Here is a 27,425-nt window from a genome sequence, read left to right as displayed (position 1 = left end):
GTTTTCCTGGGGATCTGAACTTCAGCTTAATATCATTAATTCTTCTTTGCATGTAGTCAATTAGGACACAAAATTCCAAGTGATATTCACTAAATACCTACACTGTAAATCTATGCGACGTGTGACGCGTATAGAGATTAAACGCCAGCGTTTAAAATTAACACCTCTGTTTATTAAAGTGACGATGTGTTTAGAAACTAAATGCCTGTGTTTATTATCATATTCAAACTGTGAGTTCCATGATCACGGGGAACTCTGATATATGAAATATATGATATATGAAATATATAATATTTTTGAGCAATATTTTTTTTGCTAAACATATTTTTCTTAAACGTAATGTACATGCAGCTAGTGAATATAAACGCCGGTGTTTAATACGTCCTCTGTTGTAAACACAACCGTAAACACCTTATGTGTTACTCTCCCATGTTGCACTGCGGCTTTGCAGGGGGTAGATGCGCGTAAATCATACCCCAGTGGCGCATCCTACAAAGATGTCTGCTGCGTTTCGGACTCGCCGTTTTGACGTCCGTTTTTGACAGGAAGACCATAATCCAGGTAATTATATTAATGTTTATCTGTAAACACCCAAGCTTATAAAGCGTTTGAATGATTATCGTTTATTTTTGAAGATCTCTTTAATGATAATTTTCACGCGCAGTTCTAGTGTCAATACGATAGCAATGCACATTGCCTATGTATATATACATCATAACATTGCCGTCATATTGAAGGTGTACGATGTGGATTCCGGACATATTATTTGGGATATATGATGTATCTTCTTGACTGAAAACTATATTGTAATTCTTACCGACAATAAAAACAATGGGGTTCTGTCATAATATTGGATTAATACTGCACGTGACAAATTGTTATTTTTATCAGGCTATATGCAAATAAGGTAATCGAAATGCAAATTTAATAAACAAGGTCTTTGAGGGGTACTACTTGTAAATATCTCTTCGAGTATAAGACGCTGCAGATCGTTTATATTTATTTCATTCCGATGATTCGGACTGAATTGATTGCTGTTTTCAACATTTTGCCGATTCTAATGTTGGGTACTATTTTTAACCCAATTAAAAACCACATTTCGCTGCAGTTTGTTTTAAATTAGAATTAAATTAGAATTCTACTTCTACTTTTCTACACCTGTAAATTCACTGAGACCTTCTGGAACGAGTTTCACACATTTTTCGAGGAATCTCGAGCTCTCAGTTTGTTCACGAGACATAACTTAAATGAAGTGCTCTTTGGTGTTGACGGTTGCTCTGATATTCATAATCACTTGCTACTGTTAGCCAAAAGACACATCTATGCCATGAAAATGAAACAGAGTAAACCACACTTTGCAGCATTTATGTTGCAAGTGAAATTCAACTACCATCTAGAGTACGACATAGCTCTGGATAAAGACAAATTAGAGAGACATTACAGCAAATGGATTTCAATTTTACACAAAATTGTAGATAACTAAGCACTCAGTACTTCATTTTAATTTAAGTTACTGTTACTAAAGAAAATGTTACCAATAAAACAACTTTAATACAAAAAAAACCATCCTGATATCTCTGATATATATGTCTTGTATATTAAAGTCATGCACAGAAAGGGCGTGCTGAAAAATGTCTGATAATGTGCTCGAAGAGCATGCTGAAAAATACAGATATCTCTGATATATGTATGCCTGATATGTTATAGTTTGGCGTGCTGAAAAATATGTCTGATTATTGAATACATGTTGAATTTGATCATCACATATGGAGAAATGTCTTGACAAAAGTTCAGTCGCAAAATGCGACTAATCTTAACCTTAACCTTCAGCCGCAACCTCATAAAATTTTGTCGCATATGCGACTGAAAATGGTCGCCCCACTGAGCCCTGATTGAATTGGTCGGTCGGTCTGGTTTTATGTTATTATTACTCACATCTTTACTCTGAAACTAAAGATAAAGTACCTATTGTGAAATGTATTTCTGTTACTTTCTCCCCGGTAGCAGCACATACAACTTTGTCGTAAATTGGAATTTTATAATTTTTGCCTTACTGCACTCCCTGAGTGTGTTGTTGACCAATAAAGTTTTGTAAAGTATTGTATTGTTATTATTATTCATTTCAGGTCTACATAGAGCCATATAAAAATCAAGTAAAATACTTAAAATACAAATTGTAAATGGATATAATTATTCTAAAGTGAGTCCAAAAGGATGACTTGATATAAGAATTTCCACATTTTTTTATTTAGATGGTTGTCCTGGATGACAAGTCCCCCTTTCATCATGGCTTTCCACTGTCACCCGTTTTGCAGTACCTCACATTGCCCTGCCCGCAAAATACTGGTGCAGACCAAATAATGACATAAAAATGACCAAATTACCAAATAATGGCATAAACAATGATGAAATAAGTTCCAAATCAGGACATCAATGCCGAAAAATGGAAAAAGAACCGAATTAACATAATAAATTCATAATAATGTCAAGATAATGTCATAATCATGACCAAATAATCGCATAATAAAGACCAAATAATGACATAAAAATGACCAAGTGACCAAATAATGGCATAATAATTATGATATAAGTTCCAAATCAAGACATCAATGCCGAAAAATGGCAAAACAACAGAATTACCAAATAAGTTCATAATCATGTCAAAATATTATACCAGATGATCAAATAGTTGCATAATAATGGCCAATTACTGACATAATTATCACCAAATCACCAAATAATGGAATAATAATGATTAGATAAGTTTAAATATAGATTTCAAGATAACTTTGGCTGGGTTCTCACCCCATAAACAGATTAGTTATTTACCCTTGCTTACTTTGGCGCATTAGTTGATTAAACTCTTCAGATAATAGGTGCAGCATGGTGATAAAACGTTTACGGAAGATTGTCAAGGGCATTGCTAAGACCAAAACACCTAAGGTTGGTAGAATAAATATTAGCAATACAACAAAACACCTAACCATCCCTTGGGACGGACATGTAGGCAACCCCTTATGCTCTAAGGGACTGTTTAGTTTTTACGGCCGGGGGGGGGGGGGGGGGGGGGGGGGGGCGGCGGTCATCGCTTTTTCACTGATAGGAAAGGGGGGGTCACCACATAATACCTACAATAAAGTTCACTTTATGCCATGGCCATGATCAGTGTGTGAAACTCACTGAAAATCTCTACTGGCCAAGCCGGTCAGCAACTTTAAACCAGATATGAACTGTAAATGCTCACGTGTTTCATTGTACATGTATATTGCAGTTATGTGTAAATTTGAACCTTCGCCACATGTTTGCAACTTCATTGAAAGTATTATGATCAACATAATGAACAATATTCACAACAGATTAAACTCTATCAGTCATTAAGTATTCAAATACACAATTAGCTGAAATAGAAATAATTAATTTCTTTGACTGCTGTCATTGTATCACCACTTTATATAGCAAGTGTAATTGTCTTTGGTCAAGTCCTTCAAACTATATATTCCAAATTTTGAAAGCTCATTAGATATGCAAACTATTAATTAGCTGACATGAAAACTTAAGTGCGAAATGACTTTCAATATTGGTATAACCTGGTATTATCATCAATAAACATAGCATGTTATGCCAACTTTGATCAAATAAATCCAAGCATGTATCCCTAATGAGGAAAGTTATACACATTAGGAATTGGCTGAAGCAAAAATGCTTTATAATGTTAGCCTACGTAATAGTATCTTTATTGTACATAGCAATTTTCATCAATTTTGGTCGTGTAAATTCAAATACATATCCCTAATTTCAAAAATTCATTAAATATGCAAATTAGGAGCTAGATGAAGTAAAAATGCTTAATCACTTTCAATAATGTTGTATCATAGCATCTTTAATGTATATAGCAAGTTTTGTAAACTTTGGATTTGTCAATACAGATAAATATCCCTGATTATGAAAGTTCATTAAATATGCAAATAAGGAATTGGCTAAAGTTCAAATGCTCAGTGACTTTCAATAATGTTCTATCATAGTATCTTTAATGTACATAGCAAGTTTCATCAACTTTGGTCAGGTCAATTCAGATAAATACCCCTAATTAGGAAAGTTCATAAAATATGCAAATTAGGAATTGGCTGATGTAAAAATGCTGAATGACATTTAATAATGTTTTATCATAGTATTTTTAATGTACATAGCAAGTTTCATCAATTTCGGTCATGTAACTTCAAATTTAAATCCTTAATTTCAAAAATTCATTAAATATGCAAATTAGGATTTGGATGAAGTAAAAATGCTTAATGACTTTCAGTAAGGTTAAATCATAGTATCTTCAATATGCATACCAAGTTTCGTCAATTTTGATCGAGTAAATTCAGATATATACACCTAATTAGGAAATTTCATTAAACATGCAAATTAGTAGTTATCTTTCACCCCTTAATATCTTTCAAAGCTGATATTATCTTGGTGTGATCAACATTTGTAGCGAATCTCATCAAATTGTGTGCAGTCGTTGTCAATATATATCAGTTTTTTCTAAAATCATTAATTATGCAAATGAGCAAAAAGTCAGCAAGCCACACCCACCAAAAACTAATCAGTTCTTGCCATTTGCAAACTGAATCTATGTACCAGATTTGATTCTGATCAGATGAGCCGTTTTTGAGATATTGAGTACACAGACAGACAGACAGACAGACAGACAGACAGACAGACATTGCTGCGACATATGCCCACGTGTGTCAACATGTGAGCAAAAAATCACTGGCCCTGAAGGAAATCAACTGGTCTGATCCTCATGTCAAATCCAAATATAGAGCAGATTTTTTATCCGCGCTCACTATAGGGGCCAAGAACATGTGATTGAAAAAATAAAAATACACCACTTCAACATCCTAACATCAAACTGTTATTTGTGCCTTTTAATTCTTTTAAAGGAAAGCAAATGAAGATGACTATTAAAAACAAAAGTTTGGGCAACTGATCTCAGTGCTAAAAACATTAAATCAGTGAAAGGTTAAGCACAAATACATAAAAACGTTTTTATTTCCTAAAGCAGTCTTTTACAAGAAATATTTCTAACAATGAGAAAAAGAGCACAAGTGTAGGCTTCAAGTTGAAATATGTCCCAACACGGAAAAGTTACGCGTCCAGAACTCCGATCAGGAATAGGTAAGTTTTGGCACCACAGACACCGGACCAAACACAAATGGAGTCAATGCAACATTTTATTCTTTCAAAATTGATTCTGGCTAGCGCTTCTCCTCTTTGAGGGAGTCGTCGTCAAATTCAAGGAATTGAATATAAAACAATAGGGCAACTGATGAAAAGAAATAATACTGAAGTGTTGAAACCAATGTTAAAAGACGAATCACAAATTTAAAATGATAGCGTAATCAAGGCAAACGGCCATCCAGGTCAAATCACATTAAAGACGCGACTTTGCACAATGTTTAAATATCGGACATTTAATTTCTAGTATCGAAGTTTGACGTCCAACGTATTTCTGCCAAATGTAACAATCTATATATCGGTACTAGACTTACAAGAATGACTTGCCTTCTGTCGCGGCATGCCGGGATTGCGAAATTGGCTATTATTTTACCTCAAGCTGATACATATCGGCAATTTTGGACTCTCTATAATAATCGATACTTGACAATGCTAGAATGACTTGCCTTGCGTCTCGACAAACTGAATCTGTGAAATCACAGAATCTGATGTTTACTCGATATTTATCGGCGATTGGGACTCTAATATAGTCACTAGAATGACTGGCCTTGTGTCTCGGCACGTCTGGTCTGGGTAAAATCACCTATGTTTATCGGATTTTGGGACAAATGTTCGACATTTACGTCGGAGATTTTGCCACCTCACAGATCTTCCAAGCCCGACTTCCTCAATCCGGCTCTAATTTCGATACTAGACCATATACTATACTTGTCGAATCGCGGGTAAATATCCGACCCCGTGGTCTAGCCAAGCCCGACTTCCGTAGTCAGACACGAACTTAAAGCGGCACTTTTCAATCCCTGGTTCTCGCATTAGTGGAGTTCTCCTCCCAGTCAAACACATGGCCAGTATGATGTTTGATTTCTATAACATTAATTACACAAACTCATCTCAACCTTTTGTCACATGTTGCTAATCCTGCAAACAGAGTTTATGCAAGCTTTTGATTGACGGTCAGTTCAAATAGTCAATGGTCATTGATTCCCCACCACAAACGCTCGAATTTCCTAAAACATTGTCTTCCAGTCGCGTTAGACTTTGAATATAACCACAGAGTTCGATCAGCAGCAACGTCACGCTGACCACTTGGCAGTCTGTCTGGGTTTTTGCGGCTGAGGAAAACTAAAAAGTTGCATTTTCTGGAGCGAGTGCCCGCGTGTTGCCTGTTTGGTGTCCACTTACACAATGAACGCCGCCATACCTTGGTGTCCTTTTAAAGGGAGGCTCCGCCTTTAAATCATATTACCATGCCCTGCCCGTCGCATTTTGACTGGTCGAGCTGAACCACGACCGACCACAAATACACAGTAGATGGTTCGTTTACATGCCCGTGAATATAAATAATAAGATTAACAACTCAAAGTATCGTAACTTTACAGCTCAAACGTAAATCATAATCAATCACAAAATAAAATGGAGCACTTGCAGGTCAAGTTGTGGTACTTTTTTGAAAACATTTCCGGATTTGCCAATTTTTTACAGCGCGTGACAGTGCGTCGCGTATTGCTCAGTTTCTGGGGCCCAGTTGTCGTTCGCACCTGAAATTTTCGGAAATTTTGACGGTTTTCTTGGGTTCGCTGATAATATAATGGAAATAACAGACTCCGCTCTGACCATTAACGTTTATTTGTGGTTGGGGCTCGAGGAAAGCCAAATTAACGGGCTCGGCAAGCCTCGTCCGTTAATTTTTGGCTTTCCTCTCGCCCTTGCCCACAAATAAACATTAATGGTCAGCGCGTCGCCCGTTATTTCTATATTAGGGCCTATACGATACTAGACTTGTCTAAAATGGTGGATATATATCCTATATTGGAGATTTCACCACCTCACATATCTGACCAAACAATTCTAATTTCGATACTGTTGTCCATTAGCTGAAAATATTTGATATCATATAAAAGTGCAATGTTGAGGTTTCGAAAACCCCAGTTTATTTCGACACATGCGACACGGTCGATACGCTAAACAGTAAGACCACAACGAGATCTCGAACCTTACACATGCTTAACAAAAGGCGAGCATATTGGATAGCGTCACTACTCTCGCGAGAAAACATGAGTAAGTTTCGCTTTGATGCAGTACCGATCAGTCCGTTCACTTTTTATTTACGAATTTCACGTTTTGCAAATCTCTTGAAAGAATAAATTTCGTAACTTTGAATAATTTTGTCAGGTATTTAGCTTAGCAAAACATTCTGGTAAACTTCTGTACATATAGGGAAAGTTACTGGCCCGCGTCTTTAGGAACAGCAGGACATCTTTCAAGAGTTACTGGTCCGGCATGAAAACTGCTGGTCTCGGGCCATCGGGTTAGCGTGAATTTCGCACGCTGGCCATGATCAACCCTCTTTACCGGCGGGCGGCCTTCAGTGGCCCACTACAATAAATATACTTTATGTATTACCCATGACCCTTATAACAGGCGCTAGGCAGACGTCTTTGGTGGCCCACTCCAATTAGGTTCACTTCATGCAATGGCCATGATCGACCCTATTTACCGGCGGCCCACTACAATAAACTGACTTTATGTAATACCCCATGACCATCTTAACTGGCGGACGCCTTCAGTGGTCCTGTCCAGTAAAGTTTACTTTATGCAATGGCCATGATCGACCCTCTTTACCGGCGGGCCACCTTCTTTGGTGGCCCACAGTCCATGTAGCCGACAATGAGATGCAAATGATATGCGGTTAAGGTCTCCTTGATTAACTTTCAACTGGTTGCTCACTTTCTACTGTTTTTATAGTATTTTATACAAAGGCACAGACTTACTCTACCTTCAACTTAAAACTGATAGTGATTTTGTAGCTCATTCTTTACTATTTTTCATAGTTTTTGGTAGCCGGTAACAGACACTTCGTGTTCGTGTTGGCTACATGGACGATCTGCCCTAGAATAAAGTTGACTTTACGTAATGGCCCATGACCCTCTTAACCGGTCACCTTTTTTTCACGTAAAATGCAGGGGGGTCTATATTTTTTTAAACACCGGCGACAAGATTTTGCCGCCCCCCCGGCCGTAAAAACTGAACGGTCCCTAATTTCAGTCCATGTCCAATTACGTAACTTCTTTGTATGATTACGTAATCTGCTGCGGCGGGGTGAAACTTGTCAATATAGTACAGAAAGACGTCTTAGGCACAAGTGACTACATGTTGCTCGACTACGTACTCCTCCATGATTCAAGAGACGTGAATCGCTGTTCTCAAAACCTGGATCATGGAGATGTCATCTTCACTGACAAAGCGGGCGACGTAGTGATTCGTACTGCAATACTCTGGACAAGGTCAGTGCCCTTTCCAAGTTTGTTGGTGGACGTACCTCCATGATTGTTGTAGATGTGTGATCACATTTGGCCAAGGGCGTTAATATACGTTAAAGAGCATGAAGTCTTCGGACGTCCGTATACACAACAGATGAGGATGAACAACTATTTGATCATAAATCTGATTTCAAACAATCGTTCAAACTGAATTCCATAAACTTCAACACCTGGATCAGGCGTCGGACTGCGACGCCGCTGCCAGCGGCAATATGTTCCCTGCTCAGGTTGTACGATGTGTCATATTGATTGCTTTGTTAATCCTTGTTGTTGTGCATATCGTGGTTATGGGTAGATGGCTGCACAGTCACCAACGTCTGTTATCAGCGACACGATACGTGAACGTGAACTTTGCCAATGCAAGAAATGTCGGGCTGAATGTTGATCATGACGTTGACCGAGGTAATGACGGCTACGTAAAAGTGTCACAATACACAGAACAAAACGCGACCACACAGAACAATAAAAGCATGAAAGTAACGAATGCAGGCAGTCGATCTCGTAACATCAAGGCAAACCTTGTTAAAGTAGCATTGACAGAGAAGAAGGCTACAGCTGGAAAAGTGCCGTTAGTCGACAAGATAGCGAAGAGATTGTTTGATGGTAAACACAACCTGACTGACCCGCTAGGTGACCATCCTATGGGCTATCAGAATGTCAACGATAACAAGGTACAGTGCAAAACGAGTTTTAAGCCGTAAAGCTTGCCTTGATACACCTAAGTAACACCAACAGTCCTAAAATATTCTGCATTTCCATCGTAAGTTGTACGATACGCCACGGTCTTTTTAAAGGGGCAGATCATTTATCAGCTTTATCTGAAAGCAAATTGACTAACTAAGGGACTGGACATAAATTACAGGGGGGGGGTGGGCCGGTGTTTTTCGAAACACTGCTGCATCAAAAATAGTGACCCTTCAAAAGTTCATGCACAAAAATTAGTGACCCTCCCCCTTATCCGTTTATCCGTGCATGAAAATAAGTGACCCTCCCCTGTTACTCAATACCCCCCAACAAACCCGCAATGTGTTCAAGACCTCCTTCTGACTTGCTATACTTTTGAAGTCCCCTCCCAAAAGGAAGGCAAAATGCGGCCGATGTAACGCTTTGACCAACAAATATCAAATCAAATGTGTGTGATAATTCATGTAAATGTACTTTGCTTGAAATGGCAGGTAAAAAGTGCATGCATGTACAAAAAATGTAATTTTTAGATTTCATCAATAATGTCGATTCACTATGCATGGCAGCCTATGATGAAACTATGAATATTTTTTTCCCAACACAAAACTAGGTAAATCTGTGCATTTATGTACACCTAATTCTGTGTTTCCTCTGGCTGCTGAAATATTTTAGCAAATTTACGAATTGGGTTTTAAAAGTTTTAGTAAATTTCAAAATTTATTAGTAAATGCAAAAGTTTCCCAAATAAAGCCATTACTGTTACAATGCAACTATTAACTGTTTTTTTATCTTTGATTTATTATAATTAACACATATATTGTTTTCAATTCAGTTTGTTTTTTTCAAAACAACACAAAGACACACACTAGTCTGTTTACAATGAAGTTCTTTATTTTCATCACAGAGTTGTCAGTGATATCCATCTGTATACGATGGATTCACAAGATGCAAGATGATCTTTTATATTGGTGTGTTTCCTACAATTGTTTTTAGCTCATATTTGGTTTTATATATAAATACCAAAAATAGCGCCAATGGCACTTGATCACAACTGGCACATTGTGAAACTACTCATAATTAATGAGGTACAATATGTGGCGTCATGCGGTGTCCCATCATACCATATATAAAGGGTGTAGCACTTGTGGTTACTGAGTTATGGACAAATATGTATATTTCAGGTCAAATGTCACTGAGGTCATGTGACATTTTGTCAAAAAAATTGAATTGCTAAGTCATCCCTATATACCAAAAATCATACCTAGCTCTATTGGCTCGCTCAAAATTAGATATGCACATAATTAATGAGGTACAATATGTGGCGTCATAAGGTGTCCCATCATACCATATATGAAGGGTGTAGCACTTGTGGTTACTGAGTTATGGACAAATATGTATATTTGAGGTCAAAGGTCACCGAGGTCACAGGAGATTTTGTCAAAATATTTGATTATACTGCTGCGTGAACGGAGGGACATGACCCAATCTATAAGGCCCTGGACTTCATCCATGGGGACTAAAAACTGTGTCACTGAATCCTTTTTGCAATATGAATATGATGAGAAACTAAATTTTTATTTTACTTGGCCTTATACATGGGATTCTATAGACAGCTGACTTATACATTGTAGTCTATGGTGGTGTAAACTAAAAAGTCCTCTAACATGGCCAAATTTGATCGCATTGTGAAACAAATCGACGTGCATCTGTATGGGGTAGGGTACTACCCTTGTGCAAAGTTTGAAAGAAATTGACCAGGGCATGTCTGAGATATCTGCGTGAACAGACGGACGGATGCACACACGGACGCAGGCACGCACACACGGACATGACCAAACCTATCAGTCCCCGGACGGTGTCCGTGGGGACTAATTAGACAGACCACGAAGTCAATGAGCAACATACGCTGAAGCCACATTGTTTAGCCATTTTATGAGAAAAGGGACATGTATATGTATATGGAGAAAAAAGCAGAAGACATATTGTAAATTGTTTGTTAAGTGACAATCATATATGCATCTCTTGAAATTTTGTGGTTATAAGGTATAACAGTAGTGTAAGAATAATGAGGTTAGAATAAGTTAGTAAAGCTAAGTTGACAGTAATTAAGATTACAAAATTATACACTAAGCTGAGGAAATCTGAATGAAATAAATGTTGAAAAGTAGCAAAGTCATGGTCATCTTTTGTCTAATACCTTGTGTAAGTTCATGAACTTAACATAAATCTTGCTATAGATTTGTTGCTAATGGGCAATAACTGTGTTTCAGATCATTTGAGAGCAATCCATCCATGACAGGTTTAAATTGTAATATACTTCTATTTAAAGGAGAGAAACTTCTCAATAATTTTTTTCCCTGTAATTTCCTGTGAGAACACATGGACATGCTTAGGACTCTATGCTGGTGCTACCTTGATAACTAACCTACAACTTGTAACGGCATTGTCTAACCTGTTCACCCCAATTTCCTGTAGACAGGTCCACACTCACCATTGATAACAATGGGTTTGGGCCATACCATGGTAGTGAAAGACTGTAACATGTGAGGTCGTGGATGCTTAATCTCAGGAATGTCAGTTAAGTCTGTATATTGACTCAAGGATGTTTACATAACAAATGCTTAGGGTCATCTCAAAAGTGAGAATCTAAACTATGAAATATGTTTTTTTTTATTGCTTTTGATACCCAAAAGAGCATAGAAATCTCTTATACTTTGAATCAGCCATCCTGCATATTTCTAACATTCATCAAAACCTCATTTCTGTTCCACAACTCATAAAACAGTCCACAATGCAGGATTGGTGTACATTCCAAAACTACATATATGAAAGACCCCTAAAATCAATTAGTTAAAAAGGGGGGTTAGAAATTTCCCAAAACTATATAACCTCCGCTCCGTTTGGCTCCATTTTTCAGAATTGGAACCTTGGAACCAGTCTATGTATCGGTACCAAATATCAACGCAGTCTGTTCAGCAGTTTTTGACTTTTTGTCGTTTACGGAAATGGACGACATCAAACACCGGTTGAAACCACCTCTATATCACAACTTCCAGTTGTGATAAAAAGAGCTTATATGATGAGTCTGAGTGGCGTCTGTATGTCCGTATATTTGTGGGTATGTGCAGATGTATGGCCGTCACACACAAAGGCTCCCATACCGCCAAAGCTACCGTCTCAGTATTTGGTGTACCGGTAGATGTAGGGGTTGAGATGTGAATTTGTTCAAAGGAACGCATCAGTGTCAAAAATGTGCGAATGAGGTAAGAAAAAGGGAAATTCTGCAAATGTTCAGGAGTGGTGGCATGCCAGCATGCTACTCCACTGAGCTTGAGTCATTTCCTGTCATTGTTTATGAACTGTTACATATTAACAGACCTGCTCAAACTAAGGGATGGACCATTAGATCTTGGGAGGGGGTAGTCACAATGAAATTGTGAACATTTTTTTTACAATTGTAAATTTCTAAAAAAAAATTTTCCAAATAAGAAAAGCTGTGCTAATTTTGTTTTCTGAGTAAATTTTAAGATTTATAATTTATTTTAGTTCGACGCTGTCTGAGGATACAATGTACATCCATATCACTAGCGCATGTAAGATTGCGTGCTGTAACTAGAACATACATATGGCCCAGTGATTTATATTGCTGATAGATTTCGCGAAATGTTGCAGGTCATCTTTTGACAAGCTGAGAAGCTGTTTGCAAAATAATGTGGTGAAATTTCAATATTTGTGTATTTAGGACAATTTTTGCCCTTTTTTGATCAAAACATCTATTTCTCTGTTGCAGCGTGTCCAACTTTTGTCAACTTGTTTTTCTGGTTTAAATATTTCTTGTATTTTTTCTGGTTGTACTGTGCAGAAATCATTGTCATAACATTGAAAATAGAATTTTCCCGCACTGAACAGATAGAAACAACATTAATTGTTGATCTTTGGTACCCATACTGGTATGTGCCAATTCTGATCAAATGTGAGCGACACCGTATAATTGCGGTATTTTTAGTGATGTAGCTACACCCTGATGTGAAGGTATTTGACTTTCCACTCCTAAGACACCATTTACATAGCATGACACACCTTTCTCTGTCATAATCCAACCATGGAAAGGTTGCCTGAAACAAAACATAAAATGATTTCAGCATCTCAAACTATGTACATATACATTTACAATACAGGTGAGGAGCATGAACTTTATCGTCTAAACTACTATGCCAGGAATTATAGATAGCAAATTACAACAGAACTGGTGTAGAGGAGTTGGATTATTTAACAAGGAAACAATTCAGTTTGACCACTGCATTACTACATTAGCTAGCATTACCACCACCAAGATTGTTACAAGTTGAAACTAGCATACATTAGACTACTACAGCATTCATGCAAAGCAATTTAGTAACTTGACACACCACAAAGAAAATTCAGTATTTACCTTTCGACAAGTCCGGATGGACTAGAATCACAAATGTAGACACACTGACTCACTGGAATAAAAAATTGAAATGGGAAATTATGCATGGAATCATGCTTGTTCCTTTGCTGACGTTTATTGTGAAATAAATCCAATACTTATTAATTTAATAAAGGCACATTTTCCGATATGCATTTTGGCTGCAAATGCAATGATTAAAGCTCTGATTGATAACCTTGTCCGAGACAGTGCCGTCACAAGGCAAATGCCCGATCAATTTTCCAGTGCAGATTTCATCGATATCGCTCCAATTAACCCCTGGTATTATCTGAAAACTTCCCGATCGCGTTCCAAGAATATAGGCCTAAATGTCTGTGACACCACATTTTTGATTCCAATTAGGGAGCATTAGTTATTTACTGGGAGGGGGGGTTGGTGGAATTTGAGCGACAAATGAAACGTAAAAAGCGCCCTCCCCTCCAAATCAAATTTCTAAAATTTGACCCCCCCCTCAATTCATCAATTGTAAAATGTGACCCCCCCATGAAAAAAAATTTCATCAGATTTGATTCATTAACCCTTCGCATCCTGTGGCCCCGGGCTGAAAAAGTTTCCTCACATACTAGAGAATCAACATTTTTGGTAAAATGCCAAAATCAAATTTTTTGCACACACATGAACTTGTTATCGCTCTAGTCTAATCAAGTACACTAATATCAATAATCAAGAGTACATAAATACACAGATTTACCTAGTTTTATATTGGAAAAAAATTATTCATAGTTTCCATATAGACAAGATAGTGAATCAACATTTCAGTGACATTCCAAAATCAAATTTTTTGCACAAACATCCACTTGTTACCACCCTAGTCTAATCAAGTAAATTAATATCAATAATCAAGCGTACATAAATACACAGATTTAACTAGTTTTGTAATGGAAAAAAATTATTCATAGTTTCCTCTGAAAAGATAGTGAATTAACAATTCAGTGAAATTCCAAAATCAAATTTCTTGCTCACACATGCACTGGTAACTACCCTAGTCTTATCAAGTACATTAATATCAATAATCAAGAGTCTATAAATACACAGATTTAGCTAGTTTTGTATTTAAAAGAAATTATTCATAGCTTCTCATAGATTATGTATGGAGGACCTGTGTATTTTCTATTTTGCCTGGGAGTTCTGGTGTGTTATCACTGTATACCTAGGGAGTCCAAGACGGGAACTTTCCAGAGAGTGTTTTACGTTGCATGCTGCACTGGCACTGGAAGGTTTGAGTGTCAGCGTGTGCTTTTTAAGTCAGATATTTCTCTATTTTGAGTCTTACTCAAGTCAGCAGATATGTAAAGAAACCGGTTAGTGGCAGAGATCAAATTTTATGCGGATCGGACTGTTTATTTAAACCCTATGCCAATATCCTCTACTTTAGTCGATGGAACGAACATTGCTCACACAAGTGAAAGCCGTGCCGTATATTTGCAATATACGCACTGGCACGCTAAGATGATAATATCACCACAAGTTGAAAGCTAATCTTCCTGCAGCAAATTGTGTGTTAACTGTGAACTTTATTCCGTTTATGAGTTCAGTCAGATGTCTGAGATTGTCATGAGAACATTATTTATGATCGTTCCACTGAGCTTTTGTCGATTCGCGGAGTTAGCAGAGGAAGACTTGATTAGTTTGGCATGTCCCGACCGGAAGTAAACAAAAGATCTAAGATGGCTGCTCCCGTGGTAGCTGAACTGGACGCTGCTAAGCAGTGAATTGCGTGTGTTGTCGCCGACTTTCATGTGCAGACATTACACGGGACTTACAATTGTGCTCATCATCGAACATTAGTTAAGGTCGCATGTGAACTATTTGTGTTTCCCAGCCGCGTGGTCAAGTCTGAGGTACCTCTGCGGTAACGTTAAGTTTTCCATAGAAATTGTTAAGCATTTAGAAAGGGTTTGAACAGAGTTTTGTTCTGAAAGTGTGTTCGACTCCTGCCGTCGGGAGGTCGATCAGTACGGTTACTGTTACCATGGAGTAATATTTATAGTTTTGAAGTACGGTTTTACTATTTTATATGTAGACCCTGATATTTGACACAATATAGTAATATACAGAAGTTGTTTGTTACATTATATGACTGTGTGTTGGTTCCTCATTTCATGCCCCATGCTGTGTAGCCCTGCGTACAGGTGTGTGCACGTGTGTTCCCAGCATTATATGGCCTCTACCAAAGCCCTGCAATGGTCTTTGAACAGACTTGAGGTCTCTGCGGCCTGGATCTGTACCGCAATGAAGACTAAAGGGTCTTTTTGGCCGAAATTTCTGCTCTATTGGGGCAAAATCCTTTCCCTGCCTACCTTTACCTCCTAACCAATCCCAGAAAAGATGCGATTGACTTCTCCTAACGTCCAAAACCGCTCACTTTCTGAAACATAACATACTCGACAAGTTGTTTACCCATGGAGATCCCCATTTTGAATCTCGCTGCAGAGACCCCAGTTATCTCCACAGACCGTTGCAGGGCTGTGGTGGAGGCCGTATACGCCAGGAACACACAGACCTGTACTCAGGGCTACATGCTCTGTTGCTGCTCTAGAGAGGTTAACGCCAGTCTCGGACTTGTTGGCCCTACTAGAGAAATAAATTTGGCTGAGTTTCGGTCGGTTATTATTCTGCCGTCTCGAAACATCGGTTACACAAGCAACATTTCGGTGAAATTCCAAAGTCAATTTTGTTTTCCATAACTCAATACAAACCTTTGTAAAATTTGACCCCCCCCCCTTCAATCATTGATTGTAAAATTTGACCCCCCTAAAAAGCGGTTTTGTAAAAGTCAACCCCCCCTGATTTCCACCAACCCCCCCTCCCCGTAAATAACGAATGCTCCCTTAGAATGACCGTAAAATCTAGCAAATTTTCACGAGATTCAACCTTGACTATAGTGACAACATAATAATAAATACATAATACACAAAAACATTCTCCGATTGAAATTCATGTGTCATCGCATCGCCGATCACGGGCACTCAACACGCCGCTACGCAAGATCTGTGTGTCGCAACTAGATTCTATTCTTGTTGTGACACACAGGCCCGGCGTTGCATCGTGTCGAGTGACTGTCTGGGATATTAAACTGACCTTCCATGTTTCGTTGAAGGCAGCTTTTGTCCTGTTCGTTTTCTTCTGGTGGCACTCTTTACTGTTTTTCTGCTTCTTTTCTTCGGTTACGTTTCTCTGTCCTACATTTGACATTGCCATTTTGCTTTGAGAAAATCCAAAATGAAAGAGGCCATCGCCTGCTTCACAAGGACGTTTGCTCACCATCTTGAATATGGTCGAGTTATGCTAACTTTGTTTGGGTATATACCATTGGTCAATAACTATCCCAGTGTGTAAGATACACCAATCACTGGCCGTGTTTTACAAATGTAAAAATATGTAGCACGTGTCTAGATTGAAAGAATTGCTTTGAAGCTGGGGGGCCTTCTATAGCTCCTTATCGATGTTAAACATGTCCGTAGAATGAGATTCAATACCATGATTCATGAATACGATCGAAATATCGCTGCTGGATAGGATCGTATATTTACGAACTACCGATGAAAAATATTCGTAAAAGTCCTTAAATGATCGTATTTTTACTAAAAAACGAGTGGCAGCGGAAACACAGTAATTATTAGTATTAGTGTTCATGACTAGACTAGAGTGGTTTCAAGTCTATGGTTGTGCCAGAAATTTGATTTTGGAATTTCACTGAAATGCCCATTCACAATGCATGGCAGCCTATGATGAAACTATGAATATTTTTTTTTCAATACAAAACTAGGTAAATCTGTGCATTTATGTAACCTAATTAGTCCCCACGGACGAAGTCCGGCGGGGACTTATAGATTGAGTCCCGTCCGTGTGTCTGTCCGTCCGTCCGTCCGTCCGTCCGTCATCAACAGTTTCTCAGACACTGCGAAACTAATTTTGTTCAAACATGGCACAAAGGCATAGCACTATGACCTACAGATGCACGTCGATTTATTTTGTGATACGATCCAATATGGGCGCGAGGTGGCCATTTTATTGCGATTTTTCATGTCTTTGGATCATAACTCAGACATCCTTGAGCACATTCTGCTCAAACTGCGCACAAAGGCATAACATTATGGCTTTCATATCCATGTCAAATTATTTCGCGATATGTTTCAATATGGGCGTGTGGCGGCCATTTTGTTGCGATTTTTCATGTCTTTGGACCATAACTCAGATGTCCTTGAACAGATTGTGTTCAAACTTGACACAAAGGTATAACATTATGGCCTACATATGCATGTCAAATTATTTTGTGATACAATCCAATATGGCCACGAGGCGGCCATTTTGTTTGCGATTTTTCGTGTCTTTGAACTATAACTCAAAGATCCTTGAACCGATTCTGTTCAAACTTGACACAAAGGCATAACACTATGTCCTACATATGCATGTCGAATTATATTGCGATACGATCCAATATGGGCGTGAGGCGGCCATTTTGTTGCGATTTTTTATGTCTTTGAACAGTAACTCAGACATCCTTGAACCAATTCTGTTCAAATTTGGCACAAAAGCAAAACATTATGCCCTTCATATGAACACCAATTTATTTCGTGATATGATCCAATATGGCCAACAGGCGGCCATTTTTTTGTGATTTTTTCATGTCTTTGAACCATAACTCAAACATCCTTGAACCGATTTGGTTCAAACTTGGCACAAAGGCAAAGCACTATGGCATACGTATGCATGTATCAATTAAGCTTGTGATAGGATCCAATATGGCTGCAGAACTGCCATTTTGTTGGAATTTTGCATGTCTTTGAATCGTAATTCAAAGGTCATTACACCCATTTTGTCCAAACTTGGCACAAAGATCAAGCACTATGGCATACATATACATGTCAATTTACTTGTGACATGTTCCAATATGACTGCCAGATTGTCATTTTTTTCCAATATCGTTGTCAGATGGTCATTTTTGGATTTTTTCATGTCTTTGAGGCTTAATCATATGCAAATATTCCTTAACCAATGTTGTTGAGACTTGGTACAAAGATAAAGTACTATGGCATACATATGTATGTCTACTAATTTTGTGCTATGATCCATATGGTCAATAGACAGCCATTTGATTTAAATTTTGGTGTGATTTTTTTATGTCTTTGAAACATAAACATAGGTCACTGTCCCTCGATGGACTGATTTTGTTCAAACGTGATACGAAGATAAAATACTATGGCTGCATTCTTGTGCACATTAATTTGTTTCATTATATGATCTGAAATGGCTGATTACAACAACATACCCGATCCCATACCATTTCGAAAATTCCACCAAACCATGTGTATAGTATGTGCCATCATGACACTGGAGGCAGTAAGGGCATCGTTATGTGTGATGTAATCAAAAGTTCCTTGAGAGGTCATTACCGGCAGATATTAGTCATTTATTGAACGTTCCTCAGATTACTTTATTATGCAAGTCACAGGCCTGATGCACCCGTTGCATTAATGTCATTCCACAGCTACCTAGACCACAGCTACCTAGACACCAAAAATTAGAACAAAATGGACAAGCGGGGACTGTGTCACCAACGATGACTTGTTATTAGCATTAATGTTCATGATTAGACTAGAGTGGTTTCAAGTCAATGGTTGTGCAAGAAATTTGATTTTGGAATTTCACTGAAACGTCTATTCACTATGCATGGCAGCCTATGATGAAACTATGAATATTTTTTTTCCAATACAAAACTAGGTAAATCTGTGCATTTATGTACACCTAATTATTAGTATTAATGTTCATGATTAGACTAGAGTGGTTTCAAGTCAATGGTTGTGCAAGAAATTTGATTTTGGAATTTCACTGAAATGTCCATTTACTATGCATGGCAGCCTATGATGAAACTGTGAATATTTTTTTTTTCCAATACAAAACTAGGTAAATCTGTGCATTTATGTACACCTAATTATTAGTATTAATGTTGATGATTAGACTAGAGTGGTTTCAAGTCAATGGTTGTGCAAGAAATTTGATTTTGGAATTTCACTGAAATGTCTATTCACTATGCATGGCAGCCTATGATGAAACTATGAATATTTTTTCCAATACAAAACTAGTAAATCTGTGCATTTATGTACACCTAATTATTAGTATTAATGTTCATGATTAGACTAGAGTGGTTTCAAGTCAATGGTTGTGCAAGAAATTTGATTTTGGAATTTCACTGAAATGTTGATTCATTATACATTGCAGGCTATGAATAGGCTACAAATAACTCATAGGTTATCTCATCCTAAATTGTTATTCAAAAGTTGTTCGACCTGAAGCTTCCAGTTGTTATTGATGACATTTTGCACTATTCTGAATAGTTTGTATTCTGTCAATGTCCTCAAAAAATGAAAAATGTACATACAGCTTCATGAACATTTGACACCGACCTATACCCAATGTATTGTCAATGGGAGGATGATATCAAATAAGTGATCTCCCAAATTGTTATTGAAGCGTCATTATAGGGGACAGTGTATATGTACAATAGAGGAGTTGGATAAGTAGAAATCATGACAACTTAAATCAATGTGGCTGCTTGGATCATCAATACATTCAGGTCAGTCACAATCAGGGTGCGCTAGAGTGTGTCACTTAGGTCAAAAGTTCATGACAACTTTCCAGTTAAATAATATGTTGAAAGGTTATGGTATGGGGCATATCTTCCTAAAATTTGGTGAAGCAAACGTCATTAGTATTACCACAGTGCACATTGTTTTATATGGTCGACGCAGTGTCACGGACGCTACAGAAATATACATGAAACACAAATGTCATAATAAAATTTTAAACAATGATTTGTTAATGCTTTCTTATGTTATTACAATATAAAAGATGCATATTGGCATTAAAATAAGCTATACTTGGTATTGATTTACTTAATTTTTCCATCGATAAACACAACCTCAAGTTTAGTGAGAAATACAACAATATTGATCATATTTTTTAATAGGACTTTCAACTTCTCTATGTCCTTCTGCTGGTATGCTGTACTTAAAAGTTTTATTGTCATGAATTAACCATGCTATAGCAACAATATTAATACCATTCAGTGTAATCAAAATAAACTTTTTCTAAAATATTTTCTGTTTAGTATGACATGTAATTTTGTCACGGATGCTACCAAAATCAAACTTGAAAGTTAGGTCAGTTTGAATTATAAAAAGCAATTAACAATCTGGTTTTTTCTTTCTCTTTTCTCCAAAACCTTTCTGTATCAAACATTTAAATTGTGAAAATTGTGTCAAAACATTGACAATTTCTTTAAATTGAACAAGAAAGCTATAGCAACTACTGCAAAAATCAGTTGGAGTAAAAAATCACTGCAGCTGAGCTTACTTCTGGGATCAACCCTCGAGTCGTTTTCTGACGACACTCCTCATGGTCTATAAAACGAGCATCTAAAACAAATCCTTCTTACAAAATCATACCTTGTTATGTAACTTTGACCAACATGTGAAGGAGTAAGCAGTCCGTCGATATCCGGCACGACAACCGAAAAGTCCGGTGAGTTAATTCAAACACACTTTGCCCATATCACTCAAGCAGTTAAAAGGTTTCACGATAGCAGTTTTAACAACAGGGAAACTGAATTTCTTTTTTGAATTTGTCTCCATTTTATGCCACAACTTATCGTATAAAACCAAGATGCAATCTGTCATCGAATTGGTACTACAATCAACCAAACTGAAAAGATTGCTGAGCAATACAGAAAACATCATCTGGCAAAGAAAATCAAAAACTGAGAGAGCTTCCATATAAGTAATCAAAGTTGGCGGCATGAATTAAATAAACCAATACCCTCCTCAGACCAAACCGATTTCAAAGGCCATTTACAGCAAATATTGTTACGAAACCATGAAACCTGGGAATGGCTAGACACAGAGAAATAAGATTTATTTCTCGAAACAGCCTTTCACAACATGCTTTTCAAACACCGGAAAGCAGGCACCAATATCGACACGAAATCTATTACAAAGTCCATGAAAAATTGACACAAAACCAAAAGTTCGGTTAATCGATTTAAATGCCTAAAACAAGTAATCGTTGTCAGATTAGTATAACATTTACTGTTAACATAACGAGCACTAGCAACGCTCAAAATATGCCCTAAAACAAAAATCCTTATAAGCGTCCAGAAACTCCGGTCGATGCTGGGTCATGTTATTTATAATCACCACACACCGGATTGCTCACTATAGAGTCAGTCAATAGTGGCTAACTCTCTCAATAACAAATCTGGCTTCTCCTCGAGGACGAAGATGACTTCATCACACAACCAAGCGGAGGGAATACAAAACAAGACAGCGACTGATAAACGAACCCCATTTTTGGTTCCGAAACGCCGTTAAGACGAATCACTCAATCAACAAACCGTTTTTTATTGGGGATCCAGATCACATGACTAGGGTCAAAGCACTATCGATTCATCGGTGTCTCGCCATGTATTCCACACAAAATAAATGCAATGATCCTTTTATTCACCATAGCGTAATACTAAACAATCTTGGTAGAGCCGATGTGTGGAGTTGCCCTCATTTTCCTTTATATAAAATGTGGTGGTTATTTCACACTTAGATTGGCTTATAATCTGAAAAACAATGTTTGCATTTTATTGTAGCATCCGTGACATAATGAATTGAAATGGAATACACAATAATAAATGCATATACAGCACAGAATTCATTGTTCTTTTCACTAGAATTCTAATAACATATTCAATATAATTACTGCATTCTTAAAAAACACCAATCTAAGTGTTACAGTTGAGGCTCAACATAACTTTTTGAGTGTTTTATTACTTTTTAAGAAATCAATTTTGTGTAAATTTACAATTTTATACCTTGAAGACATTTTGTAACCCACCTCCATGTATGTACACACAATACACACTAGTATTTATATGTTTCAGTGGATTAACTGCTTTAAAATGTTTTAAATAGTTATTAATTGTGACTATGTAGCAAACACCGTCACGGACGCTACACCGTCACGGATGCTACATTTCCATATTTTAGGAATATTAATAGTGAACGCAAGGGACAGTAATTATATAATTTGTTTATTTAAGGTAGGCACCTATTGACACTTAGGCCTGTGACATCAGATCTTTTATAACTCCTGTTGTCCTTAAGATATGAGTGTGTCACGGACGCTACAAGAAATTCCGACCACAACGATCTCCATTTTCATTTATTCACAAAACAATACAATATGCAATTTTACGTAAATTTTGGTGTATAAAATGCTTGCCATGGATGTTGAGGTTGGAATTAAATTCAATATTACAATATTTTATCCATTTTTCTACATAAAGGTATATGTACTTATGGTCATAAAACATAAAAAACATAACGATGTTACAGTTTTGGTAAAAATTCCACAGTTTCTGTTCCGATGCACATAGTTGCATGAAATAACTTGTGAAAGAAAGGTTAGGTATTCTGCAGTAACATATGTAAGCTAAAAATTCCACAATTTTAACACTGTGTTCCAAAAAACATTTTGAAATTTAAGTACATTTTGAAGTGAAACAGCATAACGCTACTTTTTACAGTTTTTAAAGGCATTTTGTGGATGTACAACCAAACCTGCACAATATATGCAATATTTCTTTATGTTACCAAGTTAGTTACAACTATTACTATTTATTAGAAACAAATAAGCAATATAATATCAGTCTGAATAGCAGATATATGTCCATAACAAATGAAAATCATCTAGCGCACCCTGATTGTGACTGACCCGATTGTTTATTATACCCTTAACCCTTTTCCTGCCGAGCGCCCCTGTCCGATATCCTGCCAAGTCGGTCAAAACTGGCCCTCTTTTCCGTGTCTACAGAAGATTGGCTCTCCTGCACGCTTTCCTGCCAGGCATTTGGCGGGAAAATACCGCATTTTCGGGGTACGATTACCGACCATATACGTGTTAGACTTCAAAAATTTTTGCATGCCCGTATAGAGGGGCAACCGCTGATGAAGTTGTGTCGAGAAAATAACGAGGTCTTGGGTGTTGTTTGCCCCAGGGGACGTGCACTTTTATGCCCTTTTTTTGCTCACGTGTGAACACGTGAGCATATGTCGCAGCGATGTCTGTCTGTCTGTCTGTCTGTGTGTCTGTCTGTCTGTCTGTTGGTCCATTTTCTCAAAAACGGCTGAACGTATTTCAGTCAAATTTGGTAGACATCTTCAGAATTCAAATGGCTAGAACTGAAAAGGTTTCGGTGGGCGTGGCTTGGATATTAATGAAGTTATGAAAGTTTTAATTTTTCTGTTACGCCGCGTGTGACAAGTGAAAACAATCGACTGTTTGAGGGCGCTGTGAAATGTGCTTGTCCAGGTTGGCTACAGCTGGATAGCTCTGGTTTCAACCACGGTCCCTCCGTGTTTCAACCTCGTATTGAACATTAAAAATTGATATTTTATTACTCATTCAACTCACTATTCAAGATAAAATATCGTTTAGCAAATTAGCTTTATCCTTGGTAATTGATTGTTTCCCTCGCTGCTCGATCGCCAGAAATGAGTACATACGTTCTCTACCTAGCCTCATGGCATGGAAGTGCTGATGAATAATAACTTTGGGTCAAAGGTATTGAAGTGTCCAATCAGGTTCGTGCACAGAGTCCAAGGCCATGACCTACTTCATGTACTTCTGCACTGTTTTGATTTTGCTTCGCCAAGAAACGTGTTCGTCATTGTCCATAGAAGTATGTTTGCTCTCCTTTGAGGTTGTTTGTGAAACAAATTCCGGGATAGGCCTTGGAATGCATACGATCGGCATCGCGGCAGTGCATGTAGCTAGCCCTACGAGTATGATGAGAGTGTCCGGCTTTGGCTACGCCGCCTCCCACCTCCGGTAGGCGGCGTAGCCAAAGCCGGACACTGTCGCCATACTCGTAGGGCTATGCATGTAGCGTACCATGCTTGTGTAACTGCCGAGCTCAACGTGCATTCACGGTTGATACTCGTGTACAATCATGATGTGTTCAATTCTGATGAAGATTCATAAGTCTTACTTTTGCAGTCTTTTTTCCGTACGATAATCCCGACAATACGTGTTACTGTTAGACGAGGTGGCCATTTTATGATAAGTTTCAATACTGCACAGCTACATAGCGTCACTATCGGGTGATCGAGGTACAGCGTTGTTGAACGGGATACAGAAACTCTTCAGAGGGAGAAACGATCGTTGACATGAACAGTCAATGTACTTCAGCACGTAGTCCGCAGATAGCGGATCGAGAAAATAAACGTGTCCCAGTAAATAACGGAATATTTATGTACATTAACTCGATATTAATCAAATTTCCAGCTCATCGCAAAAAAATGTATTGCAAAGATTAATTGTCACTGACAAATACTGCACTGTATGGAAAAAACAGTCTGTAGAATAGTTCAACTTCAAGTGGTATTACCCGAGACAAACACTCATAAACTTCATACTTCATCGAGTATCGTGTATTTCAGCCTTTGTGAAGCCATTTTATTGATATTTTCAATTTTTGTCTTGGCTTTGTTGTGGAACATGTTGAATCATCTCCGTGGACATGTAGGCAAAAGTGTGACGGGGTCGAAGTGACTTAGGTACCTGGGGCCGACCAAAACCAGTGTGAATTACTGGGGTCAAAGCGGACAGCGGCCGGGATGACGTGTTCCCCAAGCGAGCTACCTTCAGAAGTCTGTTTCATCGCAAAAAACGTCAACTTTTAAAACCCGTCATTTATTTACTGATGTTATTCTCAGCATCACAAACATATACGCCTCTGCTATGTATCACAGCAAATAGTTATATTTGAGCATTGGGGAACCTCGTTTTTTTGCGAACCCGGAAGTGTGTCTTGCTCAATGCATTTCCTACCCATAGCGAGGGAAACTGCCCGCGTTCCCATGCTCCCATGCACCCTTTTTCAATGCCAGTGCAACGCCATCTGTGCAAAATTTGTGGTGGTATGCTCCCGTGTGATGGAAAACCTCTCTTATTCTAACAATGACGTAGTTGACTTTGGACTTCGATTTCGTAAATGTGATGTCCATGCAGTGAGTTTGGGTTGGCGCGCTTATAATGCAATCTTCGCCCGCCTGCGGTCCGATATCCCGCATTTATTAGCGATATTTATCTGTTTTGACTTGACCAAAGTTGGCAAAACTTGCTATGTACATTAAAGATACTATGATACAAGATTATTGAAGTCATTTGACATTTTTTTCAGCCAATTCCCATATGCATATTTAATGAACCTTCCAAATTAGGGATATATACTGGCATTTACTTGATAAAATTTGGCGAAACATGCTGTGTACATTGATCATTATACCAGGTTATAACAGTATTGAAAGTCATTTTGCATTTTCATGTCAGCTAATTCATAATTTGCATAAATAGCTAACAAGCTTTCACGGTTTGGCATATAGAGCTTGAAGGACTTGACCAAAGGTAATTACACATGCTATATTGTGATACAATGACAGTACTCAAAGAAATTAATTATTTTTATTTCAGCTAATTACATATTTGAATACTTAATGACCTTTGGAATTGATCTGTGGTGAAATTCATTGTGTTGATCATAACACTTTAAATGTAGCAAAGCATGTAGCAAAGGTTCAAACTTGCACATAAATGCAATATATAATGAAACACGTGAGCATTTTCAGTTCATATCTGGTTAGCTTACTTTTGCGGAAGTAAAGCTCGTTCGCCGTCACGCACGTCCACACTGCGGAAACATCACCTCGCTCGTGAGTTAGTAGAAGACCCAGGGGTGAGTGCTATGGGTGCGGCAGCACCCTCAGACCTGTCCTGTTCCCCCTGGGTTGTGTCACTTGGCCACGTACTTTGAACGACTTGGAAGAGTCGCACAGTGCAGTCTGCTTTGACGTAGTGTCAACGACATAGCTTTGCCATTGAAGGAAAGCGTGTACGTAGTTTGGCCAGTTCAGTGCACAGTTAGCTCGTTAGTGTTACCGTTTCCTAACAGGTTAGTTGTGCAGTTGTTAGTAAGGTGCAGTTTTGTACCACCTTAGCTCTGGACAGTGCAACTGCTCTATGCACTAACCCAAACGACAGATGGTTGGTACAACGTCTACGTCGCACGAGCACAGCCTCCGTTGGGCTGTGCCCCTCCCACGTGATACGACGCACGTTCATCCATTACTATAGCGTCCTTACGGATCTGCCAAAAACGAAAGTGGGGGTAAAAACAAAACGAACGAAAATATGCGATCATAGATAGTATTTTATTAGTCCCCACAGACACCGTCCGGGGGGGACTTATAGGTTTGGTCATGTCCGTGCGTGCGTGCGTGCGTGCGTGCGTGTGTGCGTCCGTCCGTTCACGCAGATATCTCAGAGATGCCCAGGTCAATTTCTTTCAAACTTTGCACAAGGATAGTACCCTACCCCATACAGATGCACGTTGATTTGTTTCACAATGCGATCAAATTTGGTCGTGTTAGAGGACTTTTTAGTTTTCACCTCCATAGACTCCCATGTATAAGGCCGTCTCCATAGACTCCCATGTATAAGGCAGTCCATAGACTCCCATGTATAAGGCAGTCCATAGACTCCCATGTATAAGGCCGAGAAAAATAAAAATTTAGTTTCTCATCGTATTCATATTGGAAAAAGGATGCAGTGACACACAGTTTTTAGTCCCAACGGATGAAGTCCAGGGGGCTTATAGATTGGGTCATGTCCATCCATGA

The 27,425-nt window shown here is 38.1% G+C and overlaps 1 protein-coding gene and 1 long non-coding RNA gene across 4 annotated transcripts in view; one reads left to right on the top strand and one right to left on the bottom strand.

Annotated features, from left to right (window-relative positions):
* The first annotated feature begins 440 nt into the window (after positions 1-440).
* The window catches only part of LOC139130339 (alpha-N-acetylgalactosaminide alpha-2,6-sialyltransferase 3-like), a 52,852-nt gene continuing 25,867 nt past the window's right edge, over positions 441-27,425 (top strand). The window contains exon 1 of one of the 3 annotated variants that reach the window (XR_011551829.1): positions 441-561. Coding sequence is in view for 1 of the 3 variants with exons in the window: in XM_070696103.1 (XP_070552204.1) it covers positions 8,756-9,214 (459 nt within the window). In the remaining 2 variants the exon portion in view is untranslated. Of the gene's footprint in view, positions 562-8,314; positions 9,215-27,425 lie in introns of those variants that run through there. The other 2 variants (XR_011551830.1, XM_070696103.1) reach the window with 2 other exon arrangements.
* On the bottom strand, positions 11,875-17,232 carry LOC139130638 (uncharacterized). The gene is made up of 3 exons (XR_011551928.1): positions 16,780-17,232; positions 13,660-13,711; positions 11,875-13,342 (listed from the first exon to the last, which is right to left on the bottom strand). It is a non-coding gene; the product is annotated as an uncharacterized lncRNA (long non-coding RNA).

The sequence above is a fragment of the Ptychodera flava genome, chromosome 4 (genome assembly GCF_041260155.1).
Source record: "Ptychodera flava strain L36383 chromosome 4, AS_Pfla_20210202, whole genome shotgun sequence".
In the NCBI taxonomy this organism is placed as follows: domain Eukaryota; kingdom Metazoa; phylum Hemichordata; class Enteropneusta; family Ptychoderidae; genus Ptychodera; species Ptychodera flava.
The sequence above is the reverse complement of the archived record's forward strand: the minus strand, read 5'-3'. Positions and strand labels throughout refer to the sequence as shown.